Source organism: Eubalaena glacialis, chromosome 15, assembly GCF_028564815.1.
Source record: "Eubalaena glacialis isolate mEubGla1 chromosome 15, mEubGla1.1.hap2.+ XY, whole genome shotgun sequence".
NCBI lineage: Eukaryota > Metazoa > Chordata > Mammalia > Artiodactyla > Balaenidae > Eubalaena > Eubalaena glacialis.
The window spans coordinates 71,517,186-71,544,721 of record NC_083730.1 but is presented as its reverse complement, the minus strand read 5'-3'; the positions used below and the strand labels follow the sequence as shown (position 1 = coordinate 71,544,721).

Sequence of the window (27,536 nt, the reverse complement as noted above, 5' to 3'; positions counted from 1 at the left end):
TTCAAGACTGTCCGAGCTCTTAAGAATGCTGTAAAGTGAGCTCCCTCCAGAATCTAGTTAAATCGGTCTCGAAACCTGCAGTGTAAAAGAAAAGTATTAAAATAGCACCTTAGGACTTCAAAGCTGGTAAATCCCACCAGGTCCGCTCAGAGGCCGAGTGAAGAGAAGGGAGGAGGCTGGCCCAGAATCGTTTTCAAGGTGAGGTTAGGTTGCTTGCTTATTTAGAGGCTTTTCTTTTTTCCAGTTTGGACTGGGTAAGAACGACCTCACTTCCTGATACCAGATGCATTCTACTTACCCTGTGAGTGGGCCCTTCACCTAAGACACTGCGAGGGTGTCGAGTGGAAGCCCTGACCTCGCTCGAGTGCCTCACGAGAAATTACAGCTGAGCCCCGCCAGGCACACTCAAGGTCACTGCAGGAAGTCACTGAGCAGTTTCCCTACACACATTCAGGACAGGATCCTAAGGAAACCAGAAGAGTCCCCATTTAAGAAAGTTCCATCAGGACGGCAGATCCTTTGAGGAGCAAGATTCTTTGGCCTTGAAGTAGAAAGAAGCAGTACCTCTTGGAGAAAGCAAGGAGAAAACACACCTGCACAGAAGGGAAAGGGGCATCTTTCCGTCACCCAGTCTCAGGAATGTGCGAGAAGGGGGTAGACAGAGATAGAAGCTACCGTCTCCATTCAAGGAGAGGAAAGCACTTGGCAGAGTGGGTGGGGGGAGTTATAAAAAAAACAAACAAACCCACAATGCACTCCTATCATTCCCATTTTTAGAAAAAGTCCATGTGCCTAACTTGGGGGGTTAAGATTAATACAGTATTTGCATTGGCATAATAGCACAGTGGATCAAATCAAGCATTGAAGTCACCTGTGCCTGCCACAGGTCCCACATAATTAGGCCCCCAGAGCACAGCCTTAGCACATCACAACATTCCACATGACCTGGCTGGATCCAGAGAAGCAAGCCACCACGCCGCTTCCCTTCAGAGCAGTCACGCCCATGTGCAGGCCAAGCGGGCTCAGGAACAACAGACAGGCTGGCCTAGAAACCCAGCCTCCTGTGCACTGGACTTGCATTTCACACGCTTCTGTGTGTGTGTGTGTGTGTGTGTGTGTGTGTACGGGCCCAAGTGAGAGAGCTCGGAGCCTGGACGGTGATCTAGCTGTAGCGCACAGGGATGCGCACATGGAGCTGCAGCAAACACCCCCCACGCCCCCCCGCCCCCGCACAGGACACAGAGCTGAAGGAGGGAACCAGGGATCAGCAAGGTGTGAAGGCCCCGGCCCCTCGCAGAGCGCTTCCAGGGGAGAAAGGACACAGGTGCAAGTGGTCAGCACTGAGCATGTTGGAAATGATACCTACAATCTGATCACTTCTCTTGTCAATGACTACCATCTTTGGATTCTTTAACCTTGATAAACTACAACTTTAGAATAAAAATTTCCAGCCATTTGGGAACTACAACATAAGTATTAGTATATGTGAGGAACATTACGTAACTCTGTATGTTATTTTCTTCATCATCATCGTTATCATCACTAGACACAAAGAGCGTGGTGTGAGTAACTCAACTCCATTGTATAGATGAAGAAACTAAGACCCAGAGAGGCAAAGTCACCTTTCCACAGCAGGTAACTGGCAGAGTCGGGTCCAAGCCAAGGCAGTCTGGCTCCAGACTTGGTGCTCTGCTGCCTCTCCCATCAGCAAAGGAAATCCAGAACCACTTTGTTCTGCAAAATTTACAACACAGTTTAAGGAACCCGACAAACCTTGGGTGTCTGCATAGCAAAGGTGCAGACTCCTGCTTCTAACAGCCACACCAATGTCCCATGACACGGAAGTGCTGTCCCAACTCCTCCCAAATACAGTTGGTTCAAGGTTGTAACACAGAACTAAAGAGAACTTACACCCAAATCAGGTTATAGACAGAAACTTAATTTTTAAGTTGGTTACTAGGAAGACATGTGTATCTTCTCCCATAAAATGGTGGTGCCATTTCTGCTCCACAAAAGGCCTATCCATTTGATTGTAATGCACCCAAGGCCTGAGGACCCCGATCCAGTCAGCACAAAGCAAAAAAGCAGCCAAAGGAGATGTCAAGAATCCGTGTACTAAACTCCTTACTCACCTTGGTATCTTGTTTTTTAACGTTACACTCAATTCTGGCAAACGTGCTTCCCTGGTGTTCTAGGAATAGACTACAGATATTAGAAGCGGCAAATCACAACTGCTGAGAGAGAAGCACTGGAGAGGAGGGAACGACTTGCAGACAGGTGTCTCAAGCCTGCACAACTCTAGGGGGCGCCGTCCACTTCTGGAGTCATCCTAGATCCACATTATGGCAAACAGAAGCCAGGTATCTTAAGGAAGGGACAGCTTTTCCTAATTCACACAGAGGGACCCTTTGTGTTGGAGTGGGGAAATGTTAAAAGGTTGAGACACCAGCCCTGTGCTGAAGATGAGACAATCTACTAGGGAGTCACACAGGCGACTCCAAGTCAGCAAGCAATGATTAGATGTGTGGTCAGCATCCACTTCTGAAATAGTAAGTTTTCATTCAAAGGCAGGGACTTCCCTGGTGGCGCAGTGGTTAAGAATCCGCCTGCCAATGCAGGGGACGCGGGTTTGAGCCCTGGTCTGGGAGGATCCCACATGCTGCGGAGCAACAAAGCCCGTACACCACAACTACTGAGCCTGCGCTCTAGAGCCCACGGGCCACAACTACTGAGCCTGCGTGACACAACTACTGAAGCCCGGTGCCTAGAGCCCGTGCTCCACGAGAGAAGCCACCACAGTGAGAAGCCTGCGCACCACAACGAAGAGTAGCCCCCGCGCACAGCAACGAGGATCCAACACAGCCATAAATAAATAAATAAATAAATTTACAAAGGGGTGGGGTGCTTTCTTTTCTGTGGGATGAGCCTTGAGGACAGGCCCTCTACATCATGGGACTGCCTGAGCTACTGAAGCTGCACAAGCCCAGCCTCCAGTGGCTCGGGTCTCCTTCTGTAGAGGGGCTCTAGGACAGAGGATGGTGCCCAAGCGTCCCATCCCATCCTGCCATCCGGGGCTCCCATCTGGCTTACCAGGCCTGATCAATTCCCTTCTGGACCTTTCACTGCACAACCCCAAGCACCACAGAATTAATTATGCGGGATACCATATGCAAAGGGGTCGACAGAATTCCAGTGCTGGATGCCAAGACACATCACTCCTCTTCCTCTCTCAGCTCCTGAATGCCAAACCTTGAGAGCTGGGCATCCTAAGATCCCACTTATGGGTGATGGCACCTGCCACCATGGTCTTTGCTGAATATACACGATCAGGGAGGGGAGAGGATAAGCCTTCTTGAAATGGGAAGTAGGGAGGAATGAGGATAAGGAGCTGGGGAGGGGGAGTCCCCCAACCATCCCACCTACTGTTCTTTCCCTTCCCCTCCCCCAATCAGCCATCACTGGATCAGAGTTACCAGAGGGCAAGGGATGTTGGCAGGAGGTGGGAGGGTTTGTAAATAGTAAGACACAGAAGATTCCTTATTTATCCTGCAGCAAGTAGGGAAGACATTCATACGTGAACTTAGACAAGTTTGCAAGAGGACAATTAAAACAGCCTTGCCTAAGTAAATTTTAAAAATTAATTATTAAGAAAATTAATGTCATCTGAGCATGTTGTAAGAATTCTAGAGTTTTCTACATCTTCTTGTAGGAACACATATACGGAATAATTTCACTTGGAATATTCAAAACTATTCTACCCCCATCCCATTGCTGTTTCAGAGCCTCCCCCTTCCAAAAACAAGGTTGGCATGGCAACCAGAGCACCAGTCACTGTGGTCCCTAACCACATCCGCCAGGGCCTGGCTTGCTAAGACGTGTGCCAGCTCTGTTGTCTGTAGGGCACTCCTGGCCACAGCACACAGCAAGCTATAATCAAGTCAGAAACCATCGCATTCGTATAGAACTCGGCTCAACATAAATATTCATTAAATGTGAAATCCTACGGTGATGCAATGTTGAGACTGCAAATTTAAACACAAGAGTCAGGAAATGCAAAAATTGCCTCTCGAACTTGAATCACTCATACGGCACATTTAATGCCAAGCAAGTTTATATGTGTCCTAGAGATTTAAACCTAATAACTCCAAAGTTTCAAAACTACACATTAGCTGTTCATTTAACTCCCTGAGTGAGGGTGACATTTACTGATGGGCACTGGAACATTTCCGGAGTGGACATGCCGTGAAAAGGCATGACAACCCTCTAGTACAAGTGAACTATAACATGTCATGGATAGACTCTGGAATATTCCTGGAGGCCCCAGCACCCATATAATAACCACTGTTCCACAACAAACAGCAACAATAACCAAAAAAAATTTCAACATGCCAACATGTACATAACGAAGCAATAACTTAATAATTCCCAAATGCTTATAGTGGGGCCCTTAAAGAGTAGAAAATCACATTCATTAAACTGAAATCTAAATTTCTTCCACTTGCAGTCTGCTGGTCTCTTTAGAAATACTACTGTAGTCCTTTAAAACTGCTTCCCATCCAACACCTAAACACAGGCTCAGCCATTAACTTCCAAGGCTGGAGGGAGGGGGATCGAGGAAACAATATGGTATAAATTTAAGTAAGGATGGGTCATTCTGGAAATACATGTAACTTTTACTATTTCCCAAAACGCCAGTTTTCTAAGTGACACCAAAATATTGTCCATATTTAAATAAAACATACCCCCTAAAAGTCTACTGTCAGGCTGAGATGTCTCTTCTCCAGCATGCTCTGAACACTGCACCCAGGCAGCCACACGCCAGCCTGGGAGGAGTCAGATGGTGCTACGTCCTGATCCCACCTCCTTTTTCCAGGCCTGGAGAACAGAGGCAAGGTGAAATTATTTTCAGAGTCTGGTCCATTCCCAAATACTTGGAATAGCCCTAGGACATACCCATGTCTTGTGAATTGTTTCTACAATCACAGAAAGCTCTCCCTCAAAAAGCCAAGTCTTCTTCTGGCTACACTAACATCTCCATCACTACCCTATCCCAAAGTATCATGATCTAGAAGAATTTCAGCTCAGTAAATATTTAAGAGTTTTACTGCAGGGCAATAGGGGGATGAGTAAGACACAAGCCCGCTCTGCTGGGAGCTGTGATTTTGTGGGGAAAAGAAAACAAAGAATAAGGTATTGAAGACCAGCTGAGAAGTGAAAAATGGAGTGCTTCAGTCGAAGGAACCCACCAGTAGAACTTGGAAACACTTGATGGGAAGAGCTGGAAGTTTGACCATAGGTGAAAGCGTTGGGAGAGAGGATAGGAGGGTAGGGGGCAAAGGTGGGGGTCAGGAACGTGGAGGCGTAGAAACATATTCCCGCAGAAGGGCAATCCAAAACGAAGGGCACAGAGGGAAGAAAGCCCAGGACCCATTCAGGAAGTAAGGGCGGGAACACACAGGACCCAGGCCCGCATCCCAGGCCATCTCTGTGCTCAGCTCGCTAGTAAACAGGATGGCACTGAAAGATTTTGATCAAGGGAATGACAAGATCAGAGGTTACTTTGGAAAGATGAATCTGGTGGGGAGGGGAAGAACTGTTGGGAGGAGTGAGACTGTGAGGCAGGGAGATGCTTAGGCAGCACCTGGCATGAAGCAGTAAGGTCAGCAAGGAAAGAACAAGTTCATTTCCTCTGACTTGGCCACAAGCTACCTTGATTTAAATTTTGAAATGGCTTTGCAAGTCAAGCTTGCAACATTCTTTACATGCCATTAGCTGCCTGCTTCCCACCTACTCCAAGACTGAGGCACTTTCTGAAAAGATGCCAAGTCGACGAGTACCCACTGATGGTTCCAAAAATCGCATAAAGGTGCTGAACACACAATGTCAAATGCATTTAAGTAAAAGCATACAATAGGTACAAAGAAAAGCATTCTACGTCAAGTGTGGGACAAGCCTTGGCAACCGGGACAACCTGAACAGCAGACGGCCTTCTGGGTAGAATCCAGGGAAGGCGCTCCTAGCTGGGAGGATGAAACAAGATAATACGGGTGAAAGTTCATGGGGGCCCCTAAAGCATGTGGAAGATTTGCTGGAACCTGAGCATCAGAGAGGGATGCCGCTCTAGAAAGACCAGCACCTGGGAACACCAAGACCCGAGTTCTAACCCCAGCTCCTCTCGTGACCAAAGGCTTGAGGAGCCTTCCCACAGCGCCCTCACTGTAAAAGGAGAGCAGAGCCACAGCATTCCAGGGTGCCCTCCAGCTCAATCAAGGACTCTCGCAGTCAAAAGAAACCAAGGAGCAAAAAGAGAGAAGGGACAAAGATCATAATGAAGGCACAGGCCAAATGGCTCTAGAAAACGAAAGCCCCTGTGTCAAAGTGAAGAGAACACTCTGGTCACCCTAGGGCCGGTGCAGCCCTCCCCGGTAGCAGAACTTGAGGCTCACATGGTCCGGTGAAGTGTCATAAAGCCACTAATGGCCATCTGACACGCAGATGGCCAAGAAAGGAGAGAACAGAGACCTGCCAAACGCAACTTAAAAGCTTTCAGCTCCAGAACTTCCAGCGACAGAATGGATGGCAAACATCAATGCCCACAGGGCCCAGGCACTGGTAGACACAGGATCGTTACAGTGTGCGCAGCAAGCCGCAGCAATGCAACAGAGGCTTATAAACTGGGGCCTGTGTCCCATCTGAAGAGGGCAGCTGTTATTCCACTGGGGCAGGCTGTCGCCATGTGGGAATGTGGGCCCAACGTTGCCAGATCTTTTCATTTTTCAAGAAGAGCCAAAGCTCCAGATTATTATGTAAAATTTCTAGATTTTTTAACAGGGATCAAACAAAATAGCAGGAAGCCATTTTCAGCCCATGGGCCTGCTGTTTGGAGGCACCCTGACGGTCTGGTGCTTGGCTCTAATGCATCTCTGCCCACCACAAACTGACGGCGTCACTCTGAATGAGGACGGGGAAAGAGGGCAGAAAACATCAAGTGCAGCAGCACCCACCTGGGCCACAATCAGTTGCCACGGGGTGTGCCGACAGCACAGTGGTCCCTCCCGTGAGGCCGCCTCTAGGCCTCGGAGCATGGCCATCTGCCTGACCAGCCGATATGTCCCTGCCCAGAACGCTAGGGTAGCAGCTCCTGGATTGTGCTCAGATACGCCTACAAGGGAGGGACCCAGGTACCATGCCAGGTACCTTCCCTTCGATGCAGACATTGGTCATAACTCAGATCCTCATGGCAGAGGGAAAAAGCCAGTACTTTACCATTTACTAAGTGATAGGAATATATAGCCTTTCACTTTTATGAAACTGTTTTCTGATGTAGGTTTGTTTTTTTTTTTTAAGAAACAGATACTACCCATTGTGAGTGGGGGTGTGTGGAAACACGTGTGCTGACCTGGTTGGGGAGTGTAAACTAGATCCACTCTTCTGCAGAGCAAACTGACAATACATAACAAGAGCATGAAAAATGTTTATACCTCTCGGCCCAGTGGTCCCAATTCTAGAACTTGATTCTTTGAAGACAATCAAGAGACAGAGAAAAGATGTTCCTCACAGCATTACTTATAATAAAGAAAAACAAGACACTAAAAATGTTTCAGAGTATTTATTAGTAAGAGGAAAATAATTAAGGTACATGAAGGGTTATAAACACTATGTAATGCTTTTTCCAATTTTCTTAAAAATCCCTCCAAGCTCATAGGAAAAAAAGAAAGGAAATCTATACCAAAACACAAAAGGTTAACAGAGGTATGTGTAGGCAGCGGGACTGATTTTCTTTTTCATACTTTTCTGTATTTTCCAAGTATTCTACACTATATATTATTTTTATAATTAAAAAATAAGTTAGATGATTTTTTTTTAAAGGAAAATTTTGGCCCTGACAAGAAGTAATGTAAAATGAATCTATTCTAACATTTTTGCCCAAATTGTATCAAAATACACCCAGGTCCTTAAGCAAGAGGGTCAGTGAGCTTTGTGACAAGTGACCCAAGTTCAATCCCAGCTCTGTGGCCTTGAGAAGCTTACTTACACTCTCAGCCCTGGTTTCCTCTGTTAAGTGCAGCTAATTCAACTGCCCAAATATGTATGGGAGAAATCATGAAAATGACATCTGTAAATCACAAACTGTATTGTGGGTGTATTATGTTTCTTCTCTAGGCTGTATTCATGGTAAGAACTCAATAAATGTCTGCTGACAAGTTAGGGTACTCAGTTTAAGTAGAAAATCAAGTTTTAATTAAATTCTTACAGCACTGAATGGCTTCCCGTACCCACACCTAATCGAGCACCACCCCTACTCTCCTATTTTTAAAATGCAGCAGCTTCTACACCAGGAGACCAGAAGTCCCCATTCCAACATAAAATTCCCCCGTGAAACTTCTAGAATCATCAAAGTCTGTTTTCACCAAATCAGCTCTACACACTGAGTTTCTAAACAACCATAACAGACTGGTTGCTGGGGAAAGAAGGGGGTTAATATCAAGTCTTACAACACATCTTAAGGGTAATAAAAATAAAACGCTCTCCCTTGAACCACAATAGGCCAGCTGACCTCATTCTCTTCACACTATCATGAGTCAACAGAGCCACTAAAAGTCAGATTTTAAAACATCTCATTCAAGCTGCAAATGGAACAAAGAACCTCTACTCTTTACGGCCTCCCCATCCTGTTTGACAGGTATAAAGGCACGTCTCCACGAAGGGGTTATCAGCTTTAACCTCAAAGGTAAGTAAAAATGAGTCAGAAAGGGCCAGAAGGCGCAAATCCATGTACTGTGTCATTACAGACGTTTTTCTTCAGAATGGGCTGCCCAGGCCTACACGTAGCACCTGGGCCAGGCGTACCCTCAGTATCCCATAGGTGTGTTCCACCAGAGGACCTGTGGTTGGCACGCTGTCTGCCCCCTCCACTCAGCTGCCTGCAGGCAAGGCCAGTGTCTCACTCATCCCCACCTGCCGCCTCACCCCGCACAGGGTCTGGGGAACAGAAGGCAGCAGTGAATGCCTGTCCACTGCGGAAATGCAGACCTATGGGAAGGTTTAACAGCCAGGAGGATGGCATGAGCAGGGAGAAGCCACAGCTTTAGGTTCTTACAATCTTTTAAATCAAATTTCAAATCACAGGGAACATACAGACTGTAAAGTAAGAAAGGCGATGGACACAGGATGGGGCCTCTTTGGAGAAAGCCATGCAGGCTCCGAAATGGCTCTAAAAAGCTGGCCACAGGAAGGAGGTGTGTCTCACGTCAGAAATCCCTTTAAATGCCAGAGCGCCATGGCCATTCCAACTTTCCCAAAGCCAAAAAACAAGGGACGTGCCACGGAGCGACAGTTGTGTACTCAAGTCACTGGTCCCTCTTCCCAACCTTGGCAGAATGGCTCTTTGTGGAAAAAACAAGGTAGAATGAGACTGTGTGATTAAAAAAAGAAGAGAGAGAAAAGGGGAGGGAAGGAAGGAAGGGAGGGAGGGAGGGAGGGAGGGAGGGAGGGAGGGAGAGAAGAGATCTCTAAGATCTCTAAGAGCGGAGGGTTTTCTCAGTTGAAGTTACAGACTCATTTCTTGGTCCATCAGTCTGGATTACTGACTCTAAATTCCACCATCAGCTGCCATAATCTCATCCCAAGCAGAAGAAAGTGCCAAGTGAAGCAGTCTTGTAAAAACAGAAATGGCTTAGAATCACACAGACCTGGGTTTGAATCTGATCCCTGCTACCGATCTGCTCAGTGACTTTACCTCTCTGAGCTTAGTTTCTGCATCTGAAAACCCGGGGCATCCATTTACCTCGTCCGTTAAGTATAAGCACAGCACTGTGCCCAAGGCCTGGCATGCAGAAGCATATGATCATTACTACCTATTTTTAAAAGCTCTGACAGAGGAAAACTGAGCGACTCAAAATCTAAATTAAAGGAGAAAAGCAACCACTTAAACCCAATGTGCAGATTTAGAAGGTCTGGCTTTCCCCAATTATACACCTGATCATAAAGCACGCTCCTCTATTGGCTCTCCCTGGCACACTCAGCCGAGGTGCAGCTGAGGATGACATGAAGGCCCAAGCCTGGAAGTCAGGAGACCCAAACAGTTCTCCAAGGTCATCTCTACCTCACCACATGGCCCTGGCCCTTCACTTCTTTGGACCTTGGTCTCCTTATCGAACACATTAAAGGGCTGAGTCTGGTTCTTCGGATTATTAAGATGGATTTAAAAGTCATTTTCGTCATGAACTGCAAATCCGCATCGTCCAGACGTGGGAAACACCATCAAGAAGCAAAGTTTTCACATGACATATATTCAGGTTAATGATGATTCTGAATACCAAACCTTTATAGTTATTCCCAGGGACACTAGGGCTTGGCTGTGAACTATTCTCCATGTGTCTGTCCATCCGTAACAGCTGTCCACATTAGGGCTTTCTCAATAATCAGTGTTTTACCACGAAAAGCATGTCTTCAGACCTTTATGTCAGGTACCCTGCCCCTGAACATGTGCACACACACAGGTCACTTTCATACAACCTGGTATTATAATATCAGTGGGTCCACCAGAACCATTCTTTGCATCTAATCAAGCAAGTTTCTGTAAATAACAACCAAAAAGGAAAGCTAATCCCAGAATGTATAGCCAAAGCAAATGACGTTGTTCTCATCAATTAATCCAAGCCCATTAAGACCCACTGCCTGCCTGGTGTCCACTCTGAATCCATCATTCATTCACTAACAGTGAGTGTCTGATAAGCAGCAAGCACCGGGGACCCAGGGATGAACAAAAGCAAACAGGCCTGTGCCCAGGTCCACAAGGAAGATGTAAGGAGTTGCTCTTAAGGCATTTCAACATCGATGGACACTCCGTTTCATTTTCCAGTGAATTACTGCAAAGGCACACACATCTGCACTTCGCACTCTCACACCCTGCATTGAGCCTCACCTTCTTGCCCTTCACCAGCTAAATGCAGAAAATTCTTTTTTTAACTTAAGTATAAAGTATAGTTCCAGGTACACAACATAGTGATTCGATATTAAATGCACAAAATTCTTGGAGTGACTATCTTCTCACTTCTCCCAAGGATGATGCATTTAACTACTATCAGATAGATGCACAGGAGAGAAGTTAATCCATTAGAGACAATGGATGCCTTCAGGACCAAGGGCTCTATTGTGTAGGGAAACCCAGTTGGGAAGAATTATCATTTATCCACACACGTCTGGCTCTATAAGGGACTGTGAACTCCAGAAGACAACAGCAATACAGTATCTGGTACAGAATAGGGCTTTGGTAGAAATCTATCAAATGAACATGCTCGATGGAGACACATAAACCTGTAGACCTCTCTACAACTCACGCCGCTCAAATCCTCAGTGATGCACTACTTGATGACAGGTACTAGGTGAGTGCTTCTCTTTTTCCTCTTGGAGAGGAGGGGCATCACAGAACCCACCAAGGGGAAAAATTATGTACCTTCTCAGGAAAATGAAAGTGCACGGGATTTTGTGTATAATTTCAGGGGTTCACAGGCCCTCTCTGGAAGTCTGTGTCCCTCGGGTTAAGAACCCCTATGCTAGACTGTTAAAAATTAGACTTGGGACTTCCCTGGCGGTCCAGTGGTAAAGAATCCACCTTCCGATGCAGGGGACACGGGTTCAATCCCTAGTCGGGGAACTAAGATCCCACATGCCATGGGGCAAATAAGCCTGCGCGCCACAACTACTGAGCCCGTGCATCCTGGAGCCCCAGCGCCACAACTAGAGAGAAACCCGTGCCACAGCTAGAGAGAAGCCCACGCACCACAACGAAGAGCCCGCAACGCAATGAAAGATCCCGTATGCCTCAACGAAGATCCCACATGCTGCAACTAAGACCCAATGCAGCCAAAAAAATAAAATTAAATAAATAAAATAAATAATTTTAAAAATTAAAAAAAAATTAGACTTGAATTAATGTCCAGACCTAGCCGGCTAAGTTCTATTTATTTGGCGATAATAGGAAGAAAGAGGCCAGAAAGAGCTGGGTTTCAACCCAGGTTTTATCATGCGCTAGATGTGTGAGGTTGAATAAGTCAAATCGCCTTTCTCAACCTGTTTCCTCATCTGTGAAATGGGTTAACAACAGTTGTTGATTCCACGTTAAAGTAATGATTAGATGAGCAAACACATGACGTGCTTGGCACAGTGCCCGGTACAAAATAAATGCTCCTAAATGGAAGCCATCACCACCCTCTCTAGTCTCCAGACCCCACACTTACCTCCCACTCCCATTTTCATCTCCATACAGAGCTGTATTAGTAACCCCCAGGGCATCTCAGAGAACAAGACAGAAAATAAGAGCCCCTAAGAATTCACAAGGTCACAAAACACAGCCCTAATGTTTTTCCCAAAATCAAATGCTTGGTTTTAACCTATGAAGGCCCTTCTGACAAGACAGTCAGCAGTCCCTTTTTGTGTAAATCCAGGTCAGCTGTCAGCACGCAATTGTTCTATTAGGCCAAGTCAATTTTTAGAGGCAGGCCTGTTAAGTTAACTTAAAATGGAGATGAAAAGAAAGTGTTTGATCAAACGCTAAACTGCAGAAACAAACTGACAGGGAAACAAGGCAGAGGAATTAGTTTCCTAAAATTATTCTCTCTGATACCCTTAGTTAACACTGGCTATTTAAGGACCTCACTCAGCCTTTCTAACCCACCACTCAGCTCTCCTCTCGCCCCTCATGGCTAAAGGCACTGGCTTAGTGATTTTTTTTTTTTTAAATAAATGTATTTATTTTTGGCTGCGTTGGCTCCTCGTTGCTGTGAGTGGGCTTTCTCTAGTTGCAGCGAGCGGGGACTACTCTTCCTTGCAGTGCGCGGGCGTCTCACTGAAGTGGCTTCTCTTGTTGCGGAGCACGGGCTCTAGGCGCACGGGCTTCAGTAGTTGTAGCACGCAGGCTCAGTAGTTGTGGCTCGCGGGCTCTAGAGCGCAGGCTCGGTAGCTGTGGCGCACGGGCTTAGTTGCTCCATGGCATGTGGGATCTTCACGAACCAGGGATCGAACCCGCGTCCCCTGCATTGGCAGGCGGATTCTTAACCACTGCACCAGGGAAGTCCCACTGGCTTAGTTCTTAAATGTTCTCAGCAAGCTCTGCTTTCAAGACCATTCAACACTTAACCCAGGATCCACAGAGGCCGATTTTAAAGTTACACAAAACCTACCATTCAGATTTCTTCTACAAATGAATTTCTCAAGCATTTCCAAATATCTGACTTCAAGAGGGGAAAAGATGCATTTCCACTTTGAAACAATCTTTCACCTCTACGCAAATTTTCTTTGTTTGCTTAACCAATCCACATACCCCTAGCCCGTGTTTAATTGGGCATTTATTTAACATCACTAACCATGTGAGTTGAACAACCAAGTCTCAAAGTTTCAGATAAGGATCTCATTAATAGCAACAAATTGGTTCAAAGATGAAATATGTATCAATATGTCTAAGAACCCTTTAAACTTCCACACTTCAGAACTATGAGAGAAGTGTAATTACTTCCTCCATCATTCACACTGTATGCTTGACACTTAAAAGCAAATGGGCTTTAATGCTGTATGAATAAATAAGATAATAAAAGTAATGAATAGCATTTCATAGCGACACATTGTTTCCACAACTTTCACAGATGAAGATGTCAAAAAAAAAAAAAAATCTCTTTTTCCAGAGCACACTGATGACCTTGGGAAAGTTATTTAAGCCTAAAATGCACAAGGAGAGATCCAAGACTCCTGTGACTAATCCCAAGGTTTGAATACCTCTCTCTCTCTCTCTCTCACTCACACAGACAGACACACACACACAAACACACACACACACCCTTCTTAACCAGGCCTCCCCCTACTCCAACTCATGCAGATGAATGAACAGGTACTCTAATTAGGAGTATCTGGGCAAACCAGACTATGATAAGGTATCTACTCTATAAACATACACACACACATACTTCCATTGCATACAACAGGGAGGGGAAAAAATCAGTGATACAAACCAATTTCCTATCTTAGAATTCTTAAAGGAGAGAGTCTCCGAAAACGGTTCTTTTCTCCCCTAAAGCATGAACAACAGGGCTGCGGAATCCCACGGGAAATAACAAAAGCAATCCTATAAGGGCTACTATTTAGGTTCCGTTAAAGGAAAATGAACTCTGCTCTGAAGACCATAAAATATTAAATAGCAAATTATGCAGAGTTTTTTCAAGATAGTAAATAGAAGGAGGCTTGAAAAGTTCAACAAGGGCACTTAGAAAACCTGATTAATCTGAGGCTGAACACCAATTTGTTTCTTGTACATTCTCATTTCTCATGCAAAATGTGACGTTCCCTCTCAGCAGTCCTAAAACATCAGCTTTCCTTACAAAAACCTTCTTCAGGGCTGACGGGCCACACCAGTTCCTTCACTCAAGCGTATTCGAAGAAATAATAGAAGCATGCCAGCCTCTGTACACACACAGCCCTAGAAGCCACGCTGAGCTCCTTCTGTGCACACGGAGAGGTTCGGCAAGTAGGCCTCACAATAAAGTTATCAAAGATATAGAGTGAGAACACCAAGAAATGACTATTCAGACAGCTCAGATAAACTCACCAGCGTTACTGCAGTTATAAGGGAATTAAGGACACCTATTAGTGATTGCTTAACAGGTAAACTTATTAAATACCATTTAAGTCATCTTTCTTTACTTAGCAATTGTTGACTTTTTTTTTGGCAAGGCTAATGGACTACAAAGGAGTTAGATAAGCACTTCAAAAAGTTTTAAAAGAGAATAGATTCCTTCTGCCAAATTCACACATTATCTCTCCACTCACAAGGATAAAATAGTTACAAATGGTGTGTTTAAACTGCTAATTTTGTATTAAATGGTGAACCCCAGATTATCTCCAAAGCATAGCACTACTCATAACGGATAGCTCGCCAGACAAACTACCAGGGAGAAAGAGTACAAGTTAAAAAACACTGCAGACAAAAATCGCAAACTTCAAAAGTCTCCTTCAAAAAGTGAAGTGCCACGTTAAAACATCTTTTCTCTTAGAAGGCTGTAAATCAAATATTTTCTATAGGCATCAGGCCACAGTGAAAGCCTCAAAGAGAAACAAGGAGTCACAACGAGTAAGCTTTAAGATTCAAACTGTGCTTGAAGGTTGCGAATGAAATGTGTAGGAATCTTCAGCAGACCATGGTCTCTAAATCTTATAAAGACCGTAATTATAACATTATCAAAAAAAAAAAAAGTCCAAAATCCTTTAACATATATGTAGTCACAGAACTCAAACAACATGTGTTTTCCCTTCTATTCATCCTGCAGAAGTTTAAGATAGGGATGTAAGGACACACCTCTAAGGGCCAAGCTGCAGGGCTCCCTGTCCTAACCATGCAGGGCTTTGAGTCTGCACCAGGAGAGGGGAAAGGAAAGGCTGCTTGCAGTTATTCCACTCGGTTCCCCTCTCTTCATTCATAACTCATCCAAGAGTGAAGTGCAGAAGGCCCAAAGCTTAGAGCCCTGCAGCCAACTCTTCTCCCCCAAAAGGTTCAAAGACAAGCCAACCGTTTCAAATCGCCCCCATCCCAGGCACGCATATTAACCGCAGTAAGTGCGCTGGCTGTCTACTAACAAGTTGATAAAATCATAGCCCCGAAGCAGGAAGGCATCTACCCAGTTCACCATCTGCAGAGGCTTGGGCTCAGAGTTCCTCCTCGAAAGAGCGGGGTCAGCTTAAAGCTAGCTCTCCCTAGCCTCTGGAATGCACACCTCTTTCATCTGGAGCAAGGTGGAGGCCCTGTCAGTGAGCGACCCCGTCTCCCGATTTGCAGGCCCTCTGCAGAAGTCCTTGGCCGAGGAGCGGGCAGGCTGCCTCCCTCCCACCCTCTGTAATCTGAGGCACGCAGCGAGGGCTGCCTGCTTCGTCCACTCCAGGGCACCCGCGATCCCCACTCCTCGGCGGGCTCCCGCTGCTCTCCTCCCGCCGCTGCTTGTCCAGAGCCCCACAGGAGGGTCAGCGCCCAGGTGAGGCTGGCGGCAGGTTCCAGGGGAGAACCTGATGCTGTGCAGCCCCTCAGACAAGGCTGGCTACTCCCCAAAAGAACATGCACGGGTGGGAAGGACAGCCTGCGACCTGAAACAAGCCACTCCATCCTTCATCACTTATCTTTCCGAAGTTGGCATTCAACAGGTAGTTCCCGGGACTTCCACCTGAGGCAAACCGAAAGCCCCAACGGCCCGAGGCGGCTGCCCCAACGTGGGTGCCCTGACCCGGGGTCCCCCTCCCGCTCCCCGGACCCACAGGAGGCCGAGCCCCCACGTGCGCTCGCCCCCCGCGGCGGCGCCCTGGAGGCCGCGTCCCGCCCGCCAGCCAGGGAGGGATGCCGCTGGCCTCCTCACCGCCCCTCCCGCCCGCCCGCCAGCCCGCGGCGGGGTCGGCGGGCGCAGCCCCCGGAGCCATCTTGTGGCGGCGGCGGCGCGGGGCCCGGGCGGCGGGCTGCTACCTGCACAATCTCGCCCTCCGCGCTGAGCGTGGCCCCGGCCCGCGAGAAGCGGCCCGTGAGGCCGGTGGTGTAGGTGGTGTAGTCGCCGCTCGGGCTCGACTCGAACAGCACCACCTCCACGAACGCCGTCTCCTTGGCCCGCGCCGCGCCGGGCCCCGCGGCCGCCAGCAACAGCCCGAGCAGCAGCGGCAGCGGCGGCGGCGGCGGCAGGCGGCGGCCGCGGGGGCAGCGGGGGCGGCGGCGGAGGCGGCGGCGGCAGCGGCCCGGGGCCCCTGGGCGCCCGCCCGAGCGCGGCCTCATGGTCCTGCGGCGGGAGGGCGCGGAGGGCGGGCGCGGCCGGGCATAGTCGCGGGCCGGCGGAGGACCAAGCGCGGGCGGACGCCTCACAGCCCCATCGCGGCGGCGGCGGCGGCGGCGGCTTTGTGGGTCGCAGGCTCTGCTCGGCTCCCCCGGGCGTCGCGCCGCGGCCCTTTCATCTGCTCCACGTGAGGGGTTATCCCCGCCCCGGCAACGTCGTGACCCGCTCTCCCCTCCCTCTCAGCGCTCGACCGCCTCTGCAGCCGGGGGGAGCGGGAAGGCGGGGCGGGCGCGCCTGCGGCGGGGGCGGGGCCGGATGGCCGGGCACGCCCCCGTGTTCGCTCCGCCCCTCATCCCAGCCCCGCCTCTCCTCCGCCGTCTGCGCTCCTCCCCTTGCTGTCGCCCCGCCCACCGCCCACCGTCTCGCTCCGCCCCCTCATCCTCGCTCCGCCCCCACGCTCTAGCTCCACCCCTTGGGTCGAGCTCCGCCCCCACCGCGCTCCGCCCTCCGCGGCGGACATTTCTCCTCGCGGTTGCTGAAGTTCGGCGGGAATGGGGACAGCATTCTGCTCTGGGCCGATGTGCGTCCTCTTTGGAGACCCCACGCCTCCTGCTCCCATGCAAGATTTAGATTCTTGTCCTTCCTGGCTCCCCCGCCCCAATCTGCAGTTCCTGGGAGCGGAGGCACCGCACCTGGTCCTCTACCCCCATCCCCACCCCCACCCCCAGGATCGAACGGGAATGACTCCGGCGGTCTGGGGAGGTGTGCCGCTGGGCCATGACGGGGCGTGTCCGGGTCTTGCACTGGTGTCGCTTAGACAGTTACTCTCAACTGTGTGTGTAGGAGCGGGGCGGGGGTGAGAAAGCCATTAAGTCATTTGGACTCTGATGGAAATAATCTGCAGCCCCGGAGGCTGTAACTGAAACATCCCCCTCGATAGAAGTTCTGAAACTTTGATTGTCTCCTGTGCAGGAGTCCAGAGGATTCCAACACCATCGCACTTTATGCGCAGAGGATAGATGCTAAATTATCATACCTAAGACACGTGCTCCAGGGCCCAGGGGTTCCCAGTCACCCAAAAGATAAACTTTGAATTCTCTTTGGAACGTGCCTTTTCCTTCCTCATCTATTCCTCTCTGAGAATCGAACCTTCTTTCAAAATCCAGATTCAATTCCCATTTCCTCCGTGGAGTCTTCCCTGTATGACCAGAATGACTTTGTTCAGATATTTGCAAATAATTGGTTAGGATGATCTGCTTCTACTTGCTACCACACCCAAAATATTAAAAAGAAAAGAAAACTCATTGCGAATTGTCTTGGGTAAACAACTTACCAAGGTTACAATTTAAAGTAGAAAAAATATGGAATAGAAAATACACTTGAAAAAAACCCACAGGTCTGTGTTGCCGCATTTGGACCACCCAGAGCTACTGCTCAGGAGGGAGGCACCTGGAAAAGCAGGGTTTTGAGTATGGTGGCTTTTTAGTTTCTCCAGAACCAAGCCTAACCAGTGCTGACTGGACTGGGCAACATCAGTCCTGACAATGGGCTCCCTCTACATGGCACAGTCCAGTCCTTAACAGGGAGGTCCATCACTACAGCCCATCCATGACACTCTGCAACATTTAAAATTCAAGGTCACCATCAACTGATGAATGGATAAACAAAATGTGGTATATCCATACAATGGCATATTATTCTTCAAGGAATGAAGTACTGATGCATGCTACAACATGGATGAACCTTGAAAACATGCTGAGTGAAAGAAGCCAGTCACAAAGGACCACATAGTACATGATTCCATTTATATGAAATGTCCAAAATAGGCAAATCTACAGAGACAGAAAGTAGATTAGTGGTTGCCAGGGACCGGGGGGAGTCAGGAATGGGTAGTGACTGCTAATGGGTTTCTTCTGGGAGTGATGAAAATGTTCCAGAATTAGATAATGGTGATGGTTGCACAACTCTGTAAATACACTAAAAACTACTGAATTGTGCACTTTAAAAGGATGAGTTTAATGGTATGAGCATTATATCTCAGTACAGTTGCAGTTGTTCAACAAATACAAAGTCATTAGTGGTCTTTTTCATGCAAACATACACATAACACACAAGATACTATGTAAGGATATTCTGTGTTCTTTGAAGTCTTAGTTCAAATCTCACACCCTCAGCAAAAACAGCAGTATGCCCCCTGTCCCCCCAATCCCAACCTCCTTTGGCCTGCTCATCCCCCCACCCCATAGCATTTATCACCTCCGAACATACTAAATAATTTGCTTATTTATTTTTGTCTCTCCTCCATGCCCCATAAACACACATGCTGGAGAACAAACTCTATAATGGCAAGGATCTTGTCTTGTTCACTGACTTAGGCTGAGGCTGCCTGGCCCAGAGTCCACACTCAATATAAATATTTGTTGCATGAATTAATGACTAAATGAATGAGTGATAAGCTCATTGTTGTGTAACCCTCTCATTTTGCAGGCATTTGGGGCAGCTTGTTAACAGCTGTTTAGGAGCACTGGGCTTCATGGAACCAAAATAAACTCTGAACATGGAGAAGAGCAACAGTCTTTCCCTCAGGGACTGTGATGAAAACCCAGTCAAGGGTCAAAAAAGAAACTGGTTTAGATTTTTTAAAATCTGCTTAAAGAAAGGTACAGTTAATAAGACACAGATCATCAACACAGAGGTAATATGATTCATCTCAGCAGTGTAAAGCTGTTTAGAAATGGAGGTGTTTACTGAGTAATGAAATGTCACCAAAATCTGCTGGGCAGTAAGGGAAGATAGAAGATAACTTCAAATAAGAGGGAAGACACATAGGCCAGGAGCAAGGGCTGGATCAGCGAGCTGGATCAAGTGATAGGAGTGAAGAGAAGCAATGCACATTCACTATCCTTCAAGGCACATCCCTAATCATCCCGAGTATAACTTACCTTGTTCCTTTCTCTACTTACCAGACACAGCTCAGATGAAAATAACGGAGAACAGGTGCATCAGCATCAGTTAAAGCTGCCAGCCAGACCTTGAACAAATCTCACTGACTTAGGCCAGAAACCACACAAAGCTTCAGGAAATTTTCTGCCATCAAAGTTCTATTTACATGACCAAATAGCGAAGTTTGGGGATTTCAGATCCATAAAACATATGCTTTAGTACCTAAAGAGACTGTATCTGTTATAGAGAACAGACTTGTGGTTGCCAGGGGGGAGGTGGGGAGGGGAGGGAAGGAATGGGAGTTTGGGATTAGCAGAGGCAAACTATTATATATGGGATGGATAAACAACAAGGTCCTACTGTATAGCACAGAGAACTATATTCAATATCCTGTGACAAAACATAATAGAAAAGAATATGAAAAAGAATATATATATGTATATATTACTGAGTCACTTTGCTGTACATAAGAAATTAACACAACATTGTAAATCAACTATGCTTCAATAAAATTTTTAAAAAAGAGAGAGACTGTATCTGCTTAAATCAAAACAGACATGGATATTCACAACAGTATTGTCTCCCCTCCCCCTAACCCCAAGCCTTGGCGTGCGGGATCTTAGTTCAACAACCAGGGACCAGGGATCAAACCCACGTCCCCTGCAGTGGAAGAGTGGAAGCACAGAGTCTTAACCACTGGACCACGGGAAGTCCCACAGCCATATTGCTTTTAATAATAAAAGATAGGAAACAGTCTAAATGCTTATCAATAGGGGATTAGTTAAATAAATTCTTTTATGATACATCCATTTCTTATATCATGGAACACATATTAAATAGTCATTAGAAAGAATGAAGAAGCATTCTATAAACTTACATAGAATGATCTCCAATATATATTGCCCAGTGAAGAAGATGTGCATATGGTATTCTACAATGGAGGGGGGTGGTGAGGAGGCAACAGATACGTGAGGTATGAACTTGCAAACATGAACAATGTGTGGAAGAAGCTATAAGAAATGAATAAATGGTTGCCTCTGGAGGCATCTGGGTGACTGGGAGGCAGGGAAAGGAGGGAGACGTACTCTTCCCTGTATACCCTTTGAACGTATTGAATTTGTTCCCTGCACATATATTACCTATTCAAAGGTAATAAAATAAAATAGAGCAACCAACCCGCTAAGTCAACAGATAACATTCATTTTCCATATGCAAACATATTCATTCAATAAACCTTATTTAAAAAAAATTTTTTTGAAAGTCTTTACTGAATTTGTTAAAATATCGCTTCTGTTTTATGTTTTGGCTTTTGGCCACAAGGCATGTGGGATCTTAGCTCCCTGACCAGGGATCGAATCTGTACCCCCTGCATTGGAAGGCGAGGTCTTGACCACTGGACCACCAGGGAAGTCCCCTCAAAAAACTATATTGAACACCTTCTACGTGCCACTGGTATGTGAAATGGGATTGGCCTACAGTTATGGAAGGTGTTAGCATTAGTGGAATCTAGGTAATGGGAACACGGGACCTCTCTGTACTATTTTTGCAACTTCTTCTTCTAGTTATTTACAAGTAAAAATTAAAATTTTAATAATGGATTGGCCGTGGGACTTCCCTGGTGGTCCAGTGGTTAAGCCTTCACCTTCCAATGCAGGGGGTGCAGGTTCGATCCCTGGTCAGGGAGCTAAGATCCCACATGCATCATGGCCAAAAAACCAAAACATAAAACAGAAGCAATATTTTAACAAATTCAATAAAACTTAAAAAATGGTCCACATCAAAATAAATCTTAAAAAAAAAATCAATTGGCAAGTCCCCGTATTCAAGTAGCTTCCTTCCTTTTTCCTTCCTTCCTTTCTTCTCTCCTTCCATCCTTCTGCAAACATTGATGTCTCTATGGGGCAGTTAGAGAAGTCATAAAAGATTACAATAAAGTCTACTTTATTTTACAAAGTGATTTTAAGAGTTTGAATCTCATCTTGTTTCTTTAAGGCGATTTAAATTTAAGACATGCTAGCATTCTTCCACAGTATTTATATCTATTTCTGGAAACTTTAATTTATTGTATTTAAAGATCATATAATTCTCTTGAAAGGTACAATAGATGTTACACGGACAAGTAGCGGCAGTTCTTTCAAAACTCTTAGAAGTGTCTCTTCCGCCTTTGAAGTATACCATCAATCTACGTCTACTTTGAGCCTTGAGGCAGAAGGCCAATCTGGGCCCGATGCATCAGTGGTTTAAACCCTGCTTCAACCTGTCCCTGATTTGCAATGGCCACCCAACCAGGAGTCACAAACTCAAACAATGCTCCAGGGGCCAGGCAGGGAATGTGATTGAGTGAGGTGGGCCAGGTGTAAGCAAAAATAACCAGCAAGTAAGAAGGTAAATGGCAAAGGGGCCTCAGGCAGGAACACCCTTGGGAGTGGTGGCCAGGGAACGCATGGCCAGTCCAGAGGGCCACTCCTGAGCATCATTGCTCTGGGGAACATGGGCCCAGGTTCACAGATCTTCCGAGTTGTTCAAAACAAGCAAAAATCCAAATGTATTTGTAGTGTCTCTTGGTTTTAAAATGTTTAAAATAGATTTAAAATATTTATATTGCTGTGTGGGGCCAAATAAACACACCTACAGGTCCAAAAAGCAACATATTTTGTGCCCAAAAGACACAGACCAGTGACAAAGCAAATGCTGATTGGACCAGGTCGTAAAACTGTTGCTTCTAGGCTGCTAAGGTAGAGGAAAAGGAAGAAACCCCAATATCTGAGAAGTATAAATACTGCACTATATAAAGGAGATAGCTGTATGTGCAGGCTGCACCTCTGACCACAGGAGGAACCTATCTTCAGGATGCAATATTTAACTGAGGTGGAAATGTAATCACATGCCTACTTGACAAAGAAAGGCTGATAGTAGATAAGGGGGTCATTGGAGCTTTGAAAGATAGATGAGTCAGGTGGCTTTAACATTGATTATACCTTTATTTGAAGGTAAAAAGGGATTGAGTGAAAACACTAGAAGAAAGTAAAGGCCAATCACTTGCTTTTCTCCAACTGTATAGGACAAGGTGGCTTAGAACAGAGGTGAGTCAATAAGAGAGAAGAGGGATTTGGGGTGAGAATGCTGAAATGCACACTCCATTCACCCTGGCTGGAAAGCCCCATCAGCTTGCAGAGAAGTGGTAATGAACAGGAATTGTTGACTCAGCATCTCTTCCTGTGGGTACCCACCTCTTCCTGGCCCATACCATCTCTCTGGGGCTGTCAAACACAGGACTCAGCTCCCCAACTTAGGTGGGCATGTGGCCCAGAATGGCCAGAGTACTCCACTCCTCTAGCTACAGTGATTGGTTCAGAGGTAGGCATGTGACCAAAGCAGGGGCAACCAGAGTCTTCCCTAAAATTTGATCTTTTTGGAAACTGAGGGAGAGAAGGTCTGTCTTCCCCCATGGGATCTCAAACCCTAAGGATTATGTAAATTTAAGGTATTTGTGGCCATTTTCCCCAACCACAGAGAAGATGCTGCTACTGTAGGAGAAGAAAGAGAAGCAGAGGCAAGCTGAGATGAGACAAACAAGAATAAGAAGGGTACTGGCTGCATCCTTTGATCCCCTGGATCCATCCCTATGACAAAAGACTCATGGGATTTCCCTGGTGGTCCAGGGTCCAGTGGGACTCCACACTCCCAATGCAGGGGGTCTGGGTTCAATCCCTGGTCAGGGAACTAGATCCCGCATGCATGCTGCAACTAAGAGTCCACATGCTGCAACTAAAAAAAAAAGATCCCACGTACCGCAACTAAGACCCAGTGCAGCCAAAATAAATAAATAAATATTTTTTTAAAAAAAGACTCATGACGAATACAACACTAAAAAAGGTGCCTAGTTCAATGATAGCTGCAGCAGCAGCAATAGGAAGTAAACACACACACACACACACCCATAAAACCAAAGAAACTCTGAGATTGAGGTAGATCGAGAAACCCACATTTTGCTAAAAGCAATTGAGTCAATCAGCTTCATCTTGAGATCTCTAGTATCTATCACGCCCCCCAAATTTTTGCAAGTCGAGAAAAACGAAAGAAAGAATTCCAAAACAAAAGATCTAAAGTAAAGAAGTAGTCAATATATTAACTGAGTGGATGAATGAATGAATGAGTACATACTCAGACTAGAGTTCATGTCATTTCAATTTGAGAAAACGGAAATAGCTCACTACATAGAAAACAACAAAACTGTAATCTCCAAAATGTGACATGGAATTCAGAGAGGCCTCCCATTTTACTGCTGAAAGGCACCTTAGAAATCATATAAGTGTTGTTTGTTTGACAGATAAGAAATCCAAGACCTAGAACCCACAACAAGCTAATAGATGGACATAAATTATATAGAGTACAGCTTTCCCCAGCCTTCGACATCTCCTCATTTATGTACAAGTGCTGTCTGGCAACAATTAAACACTGGGCACAGAAGTGCTGTGGAAGAGAGAAATCCCACACTTTTGCTTTATTTGTTTGTGTGTTTGGGGCACTGGCTTGCAGCCGTGCCACTTTCTCCCGCCCTGGTCAGCTGGAGCCTTGAGGCTCTTGGAAGCCACAGCCCTCAGGCCCCAAGGAGCTGACAGTCCTCTCCCAAGAACAGCTTGATGAGTGGCCTTACTTCTGCCTTTCATACTTTTTCCTGCCTCTGGGCATCTTTCCTGTTTTCATCTTAGATAGAAGGAAGAAGAGAAAAATCAAGAAACAGCAACCTGAAATGAATTTCTCATTACTGAATGAGAAAGAGGTTTAAAAGATGCCAAAGAACTGGACTTCCCTGGTGGTCCAGCGGTTAAGACTCCATGCTCCCAACGCAGGGGGCCCGGGTTTGATCCCTGGTCAGGGAACTAGATCCCTCATGCTGCAATTAAAGGATCCCGCATGCCACAACTAAGACCCGGTGCAGCCAAATAAGTAAATAAATATTTTTTTAAAAAAGATGCCAAAGAATTGATGATGCAGAGTGGGAACTGGGGCAACCCCTTTAGGAGACAATCTGGCAAAATCCATCAGAATTTAAAATTCATTTGCCCTTTGGATCAAACAAGCCCACTAGTGTAAACTTATTCTACAGATTCCCTTACACTTGCTGTAAAGATTTATTTATAAGGATGTTCACTGTAGCACTGTTCATAGAAGCCAAAGAGTGCAAACAACCTGTGTTCACCAATAGAGCGCAAGTTATGGACAAATGATAAGATAGCCAAGATTTGCTTCAAAATAATGCACTGGGGGAGGGAGCAGGGATGGGGTACAGATGAAACAAGATTGGCCAGATGATGATAATTACTGAAGCAGGGTGTTGGATACATGGAACTCCCTTTTGCCGTTCTCTTGTATATGTTTGAAATTTTCCATGATGAAAATTTTTAACTATTTAAATTATGATATGTCCATTAACAGAATATTCCGTAACAGTTAAAAATTATATAGGATGTGCTATATGCGCTGATACAGCAAGAGTTCCAAGACATATTGTTACATACAAAATACAGGGTGCATTATAACATACACAGTATTTTCCCAATTTATTTTTCTCTCTGGTCCTCAGGTATATAGAATTAAATTAGCCTTGGCACACACATTATTGGACACATTATTGGTCCATACATGGCCCACTTTTATTTAGTTAGCTAATTAGTTTTAATAATAGAATACCACCCATGATCCCACTGAATTTCATTTTGGATGAAACGAAAACTAGGACCTTGAAAATAACCTATAGGCTATTGTATAATGTGACATGAATTATGTTAAGAGAAGCATTACTCACAAGAGCAAAAACTTGGGAGATAGCCCAAATGCACATCAACATAAGAACGAAATGAATAAACTCTGACATATCTATGCAATGAAATATTATACCAGTCAAAACAAGTAAACTTCAACGACTTAGAACAATATGGATGAATATTAGCAATATAATATTAAGTGAAAAAAAGATCCCCAAAGATTATATTCATTGTGATATCCTTTTATAAAGTTAAAAGTAACTAATTTGGGAAAAAACTCAGCATTATATATAAGTGCAATTAAAGTATATAAAAGGAAAGCCAGGGATTCAAGATGAATAACTCAATGGGGGAAGGCAGGGTCATGAGATGGAGGTATCTTATGGTTAGATATTCCATTTCTGTAAAACAAACAAACATATATGTATATATACATATTTTTTTTTCCTGGAATGTACAGAAGAAACTGTTATTCAGAATTGTTTGAATAAAGGAAAAAATTGTAAGTCTGGGATGGGAGAGAGACTAAACATAATCCTTTCTCTTATAACAGAAATCCAACTCAAACAGCCTTAAGCAAAAAAAAAAAAGGGGGGGCGGTGGATTTAATGATTCACATAACCGCAAGGTCCAGAGATAATTTTGGTTTCAGACACAGCTGGGTTCAGGGGCTCAAAGGATGTTATCAAGCACCTTCTTTCTCCAGCTCTCAGCTCTGCTTTCTATGACGTCATTTTTCTCGGTTTCTACTCAGCAACCCCTCTCTTCCAGGCTCACATCATCCACGTTGCCAACACTCCCAGGGAAGGCAGAGCTTCTTTACTCTCGTTTCCAACCCGTCATAACTTGACTCTCATTGGCCAGAGCTGGTTTACGTACACCTCAGTGAACCAATCACTATGGCCAGGAGGATGGACTATGCTGATTGACTAGGCCTGGCTCAAGGCGCTCCTTGGAGCTGGAGAAGAGGGTCAGTCCCTTCCAGCCACAGGGACTGAGATTGACTGATGACTGGAGGGGGAATGGATGCTGGGCAGGCAAACCCCACAAAAGCAAAACTAGATGCCATAGTCACCTCCTCCTTCCCCGGCTCCCTACCCCTGCATGGACAGGTGTTCCTCCCCTGTTCTCCTGGCACCTTAAGCAGATCCCTTTTAGAGTTTCGATCACACTGACAACATTCCTCCATTTGTGTGTCTGTTTCCTCCTACTGGACCATTTAATTCCTTGAGGACAACGACTATGCCTTTCACTTAGGCGGTAATTCCTGCCAAAATGCCTTACGTACAGTTGGCACATGATAAATATTTACTAAATGAATGAATGGCTCTTCAGTCTATGCCAAAATAAAGTCCTGACATTCAAACCATCCCTCCTGCCTCTTCTGCACCTTCCACAGCCTATAGGTCAGCAACCACCTCTAAGCCTTCATCCTGCTACTCCCTTGGCCTGATTGCCCTCCCTCCACACCCAAAGGGTTCACAATGGAGGGATCTGGAAAGGTTGGCCAACCAGTTTTCTGACCACAAGACCTTGCAGTTGAAATTTCTGTAATAGAAACCTTTTGACTAGTCTGCTCAGCTTCTCATCTCCACTTTTCTTTCTTTTTTTATAAAGTACTATTATTTTTTTTAATTATTTATCTATTTATTTGGCTGCTTCGGGTCTTAGTTGTGGCAGGCGGGATGCTTGTTGCAGCATGCAGGTTCTTCGTTACAGTGCACGGGCTTCTCTCTAGTTGTGGCGCAGGCTCCAGAGCCCGCAGGCTCAGTAGTTGTGGCACGCAGGCTTAGTTGACCCACGGCATGTGGGATCTTAGTTCCCCGACCAGGGATGGAACCCACGTCCTCCGCATTGGAAGGCAGACTCCTAACCACTGGACCACCACGGAAGTCCCTCATCTCCACTTTTCTTAAAGCTAATCTACACTCACTTGAGACTGCGTTTGAACAAAAGCACCCTCCCTTGCGATAGTTGGTTCTCTGACTGAAGAAGTCAGGACCAGGTGCTAGTGAGTGGATGGGCAGTGTTG

General features: G+C 45.9%; 1 protein-coding gene across 1 annotated transcript in view; it reads right to left on the bottom strand.

Moving 5' to 3' along the window:
* Nucleotides 1-17,025, bottom strand: part of ZNRF3 (zinc and ring finger 3) — a 146,083-nt gene extending 129,058 nt beyond the window's left edge. The window contains exon 1 of the mRNA XM_061169424.1: nucleotides 16,496-17,025. Within this exon, the coding sequence (XP_061025407.1) occupies nucleotides 16,496-16,795 (300 nt within the window). The 5' untranslated portion in view covers nucleotides 16,796-17,025. The remainder of the gene's footprint in view (nucleotides 1-16,495) is intronic.
* Nucleotides 17,026-27,536: the final 10,511 nt, after the last annotated feature.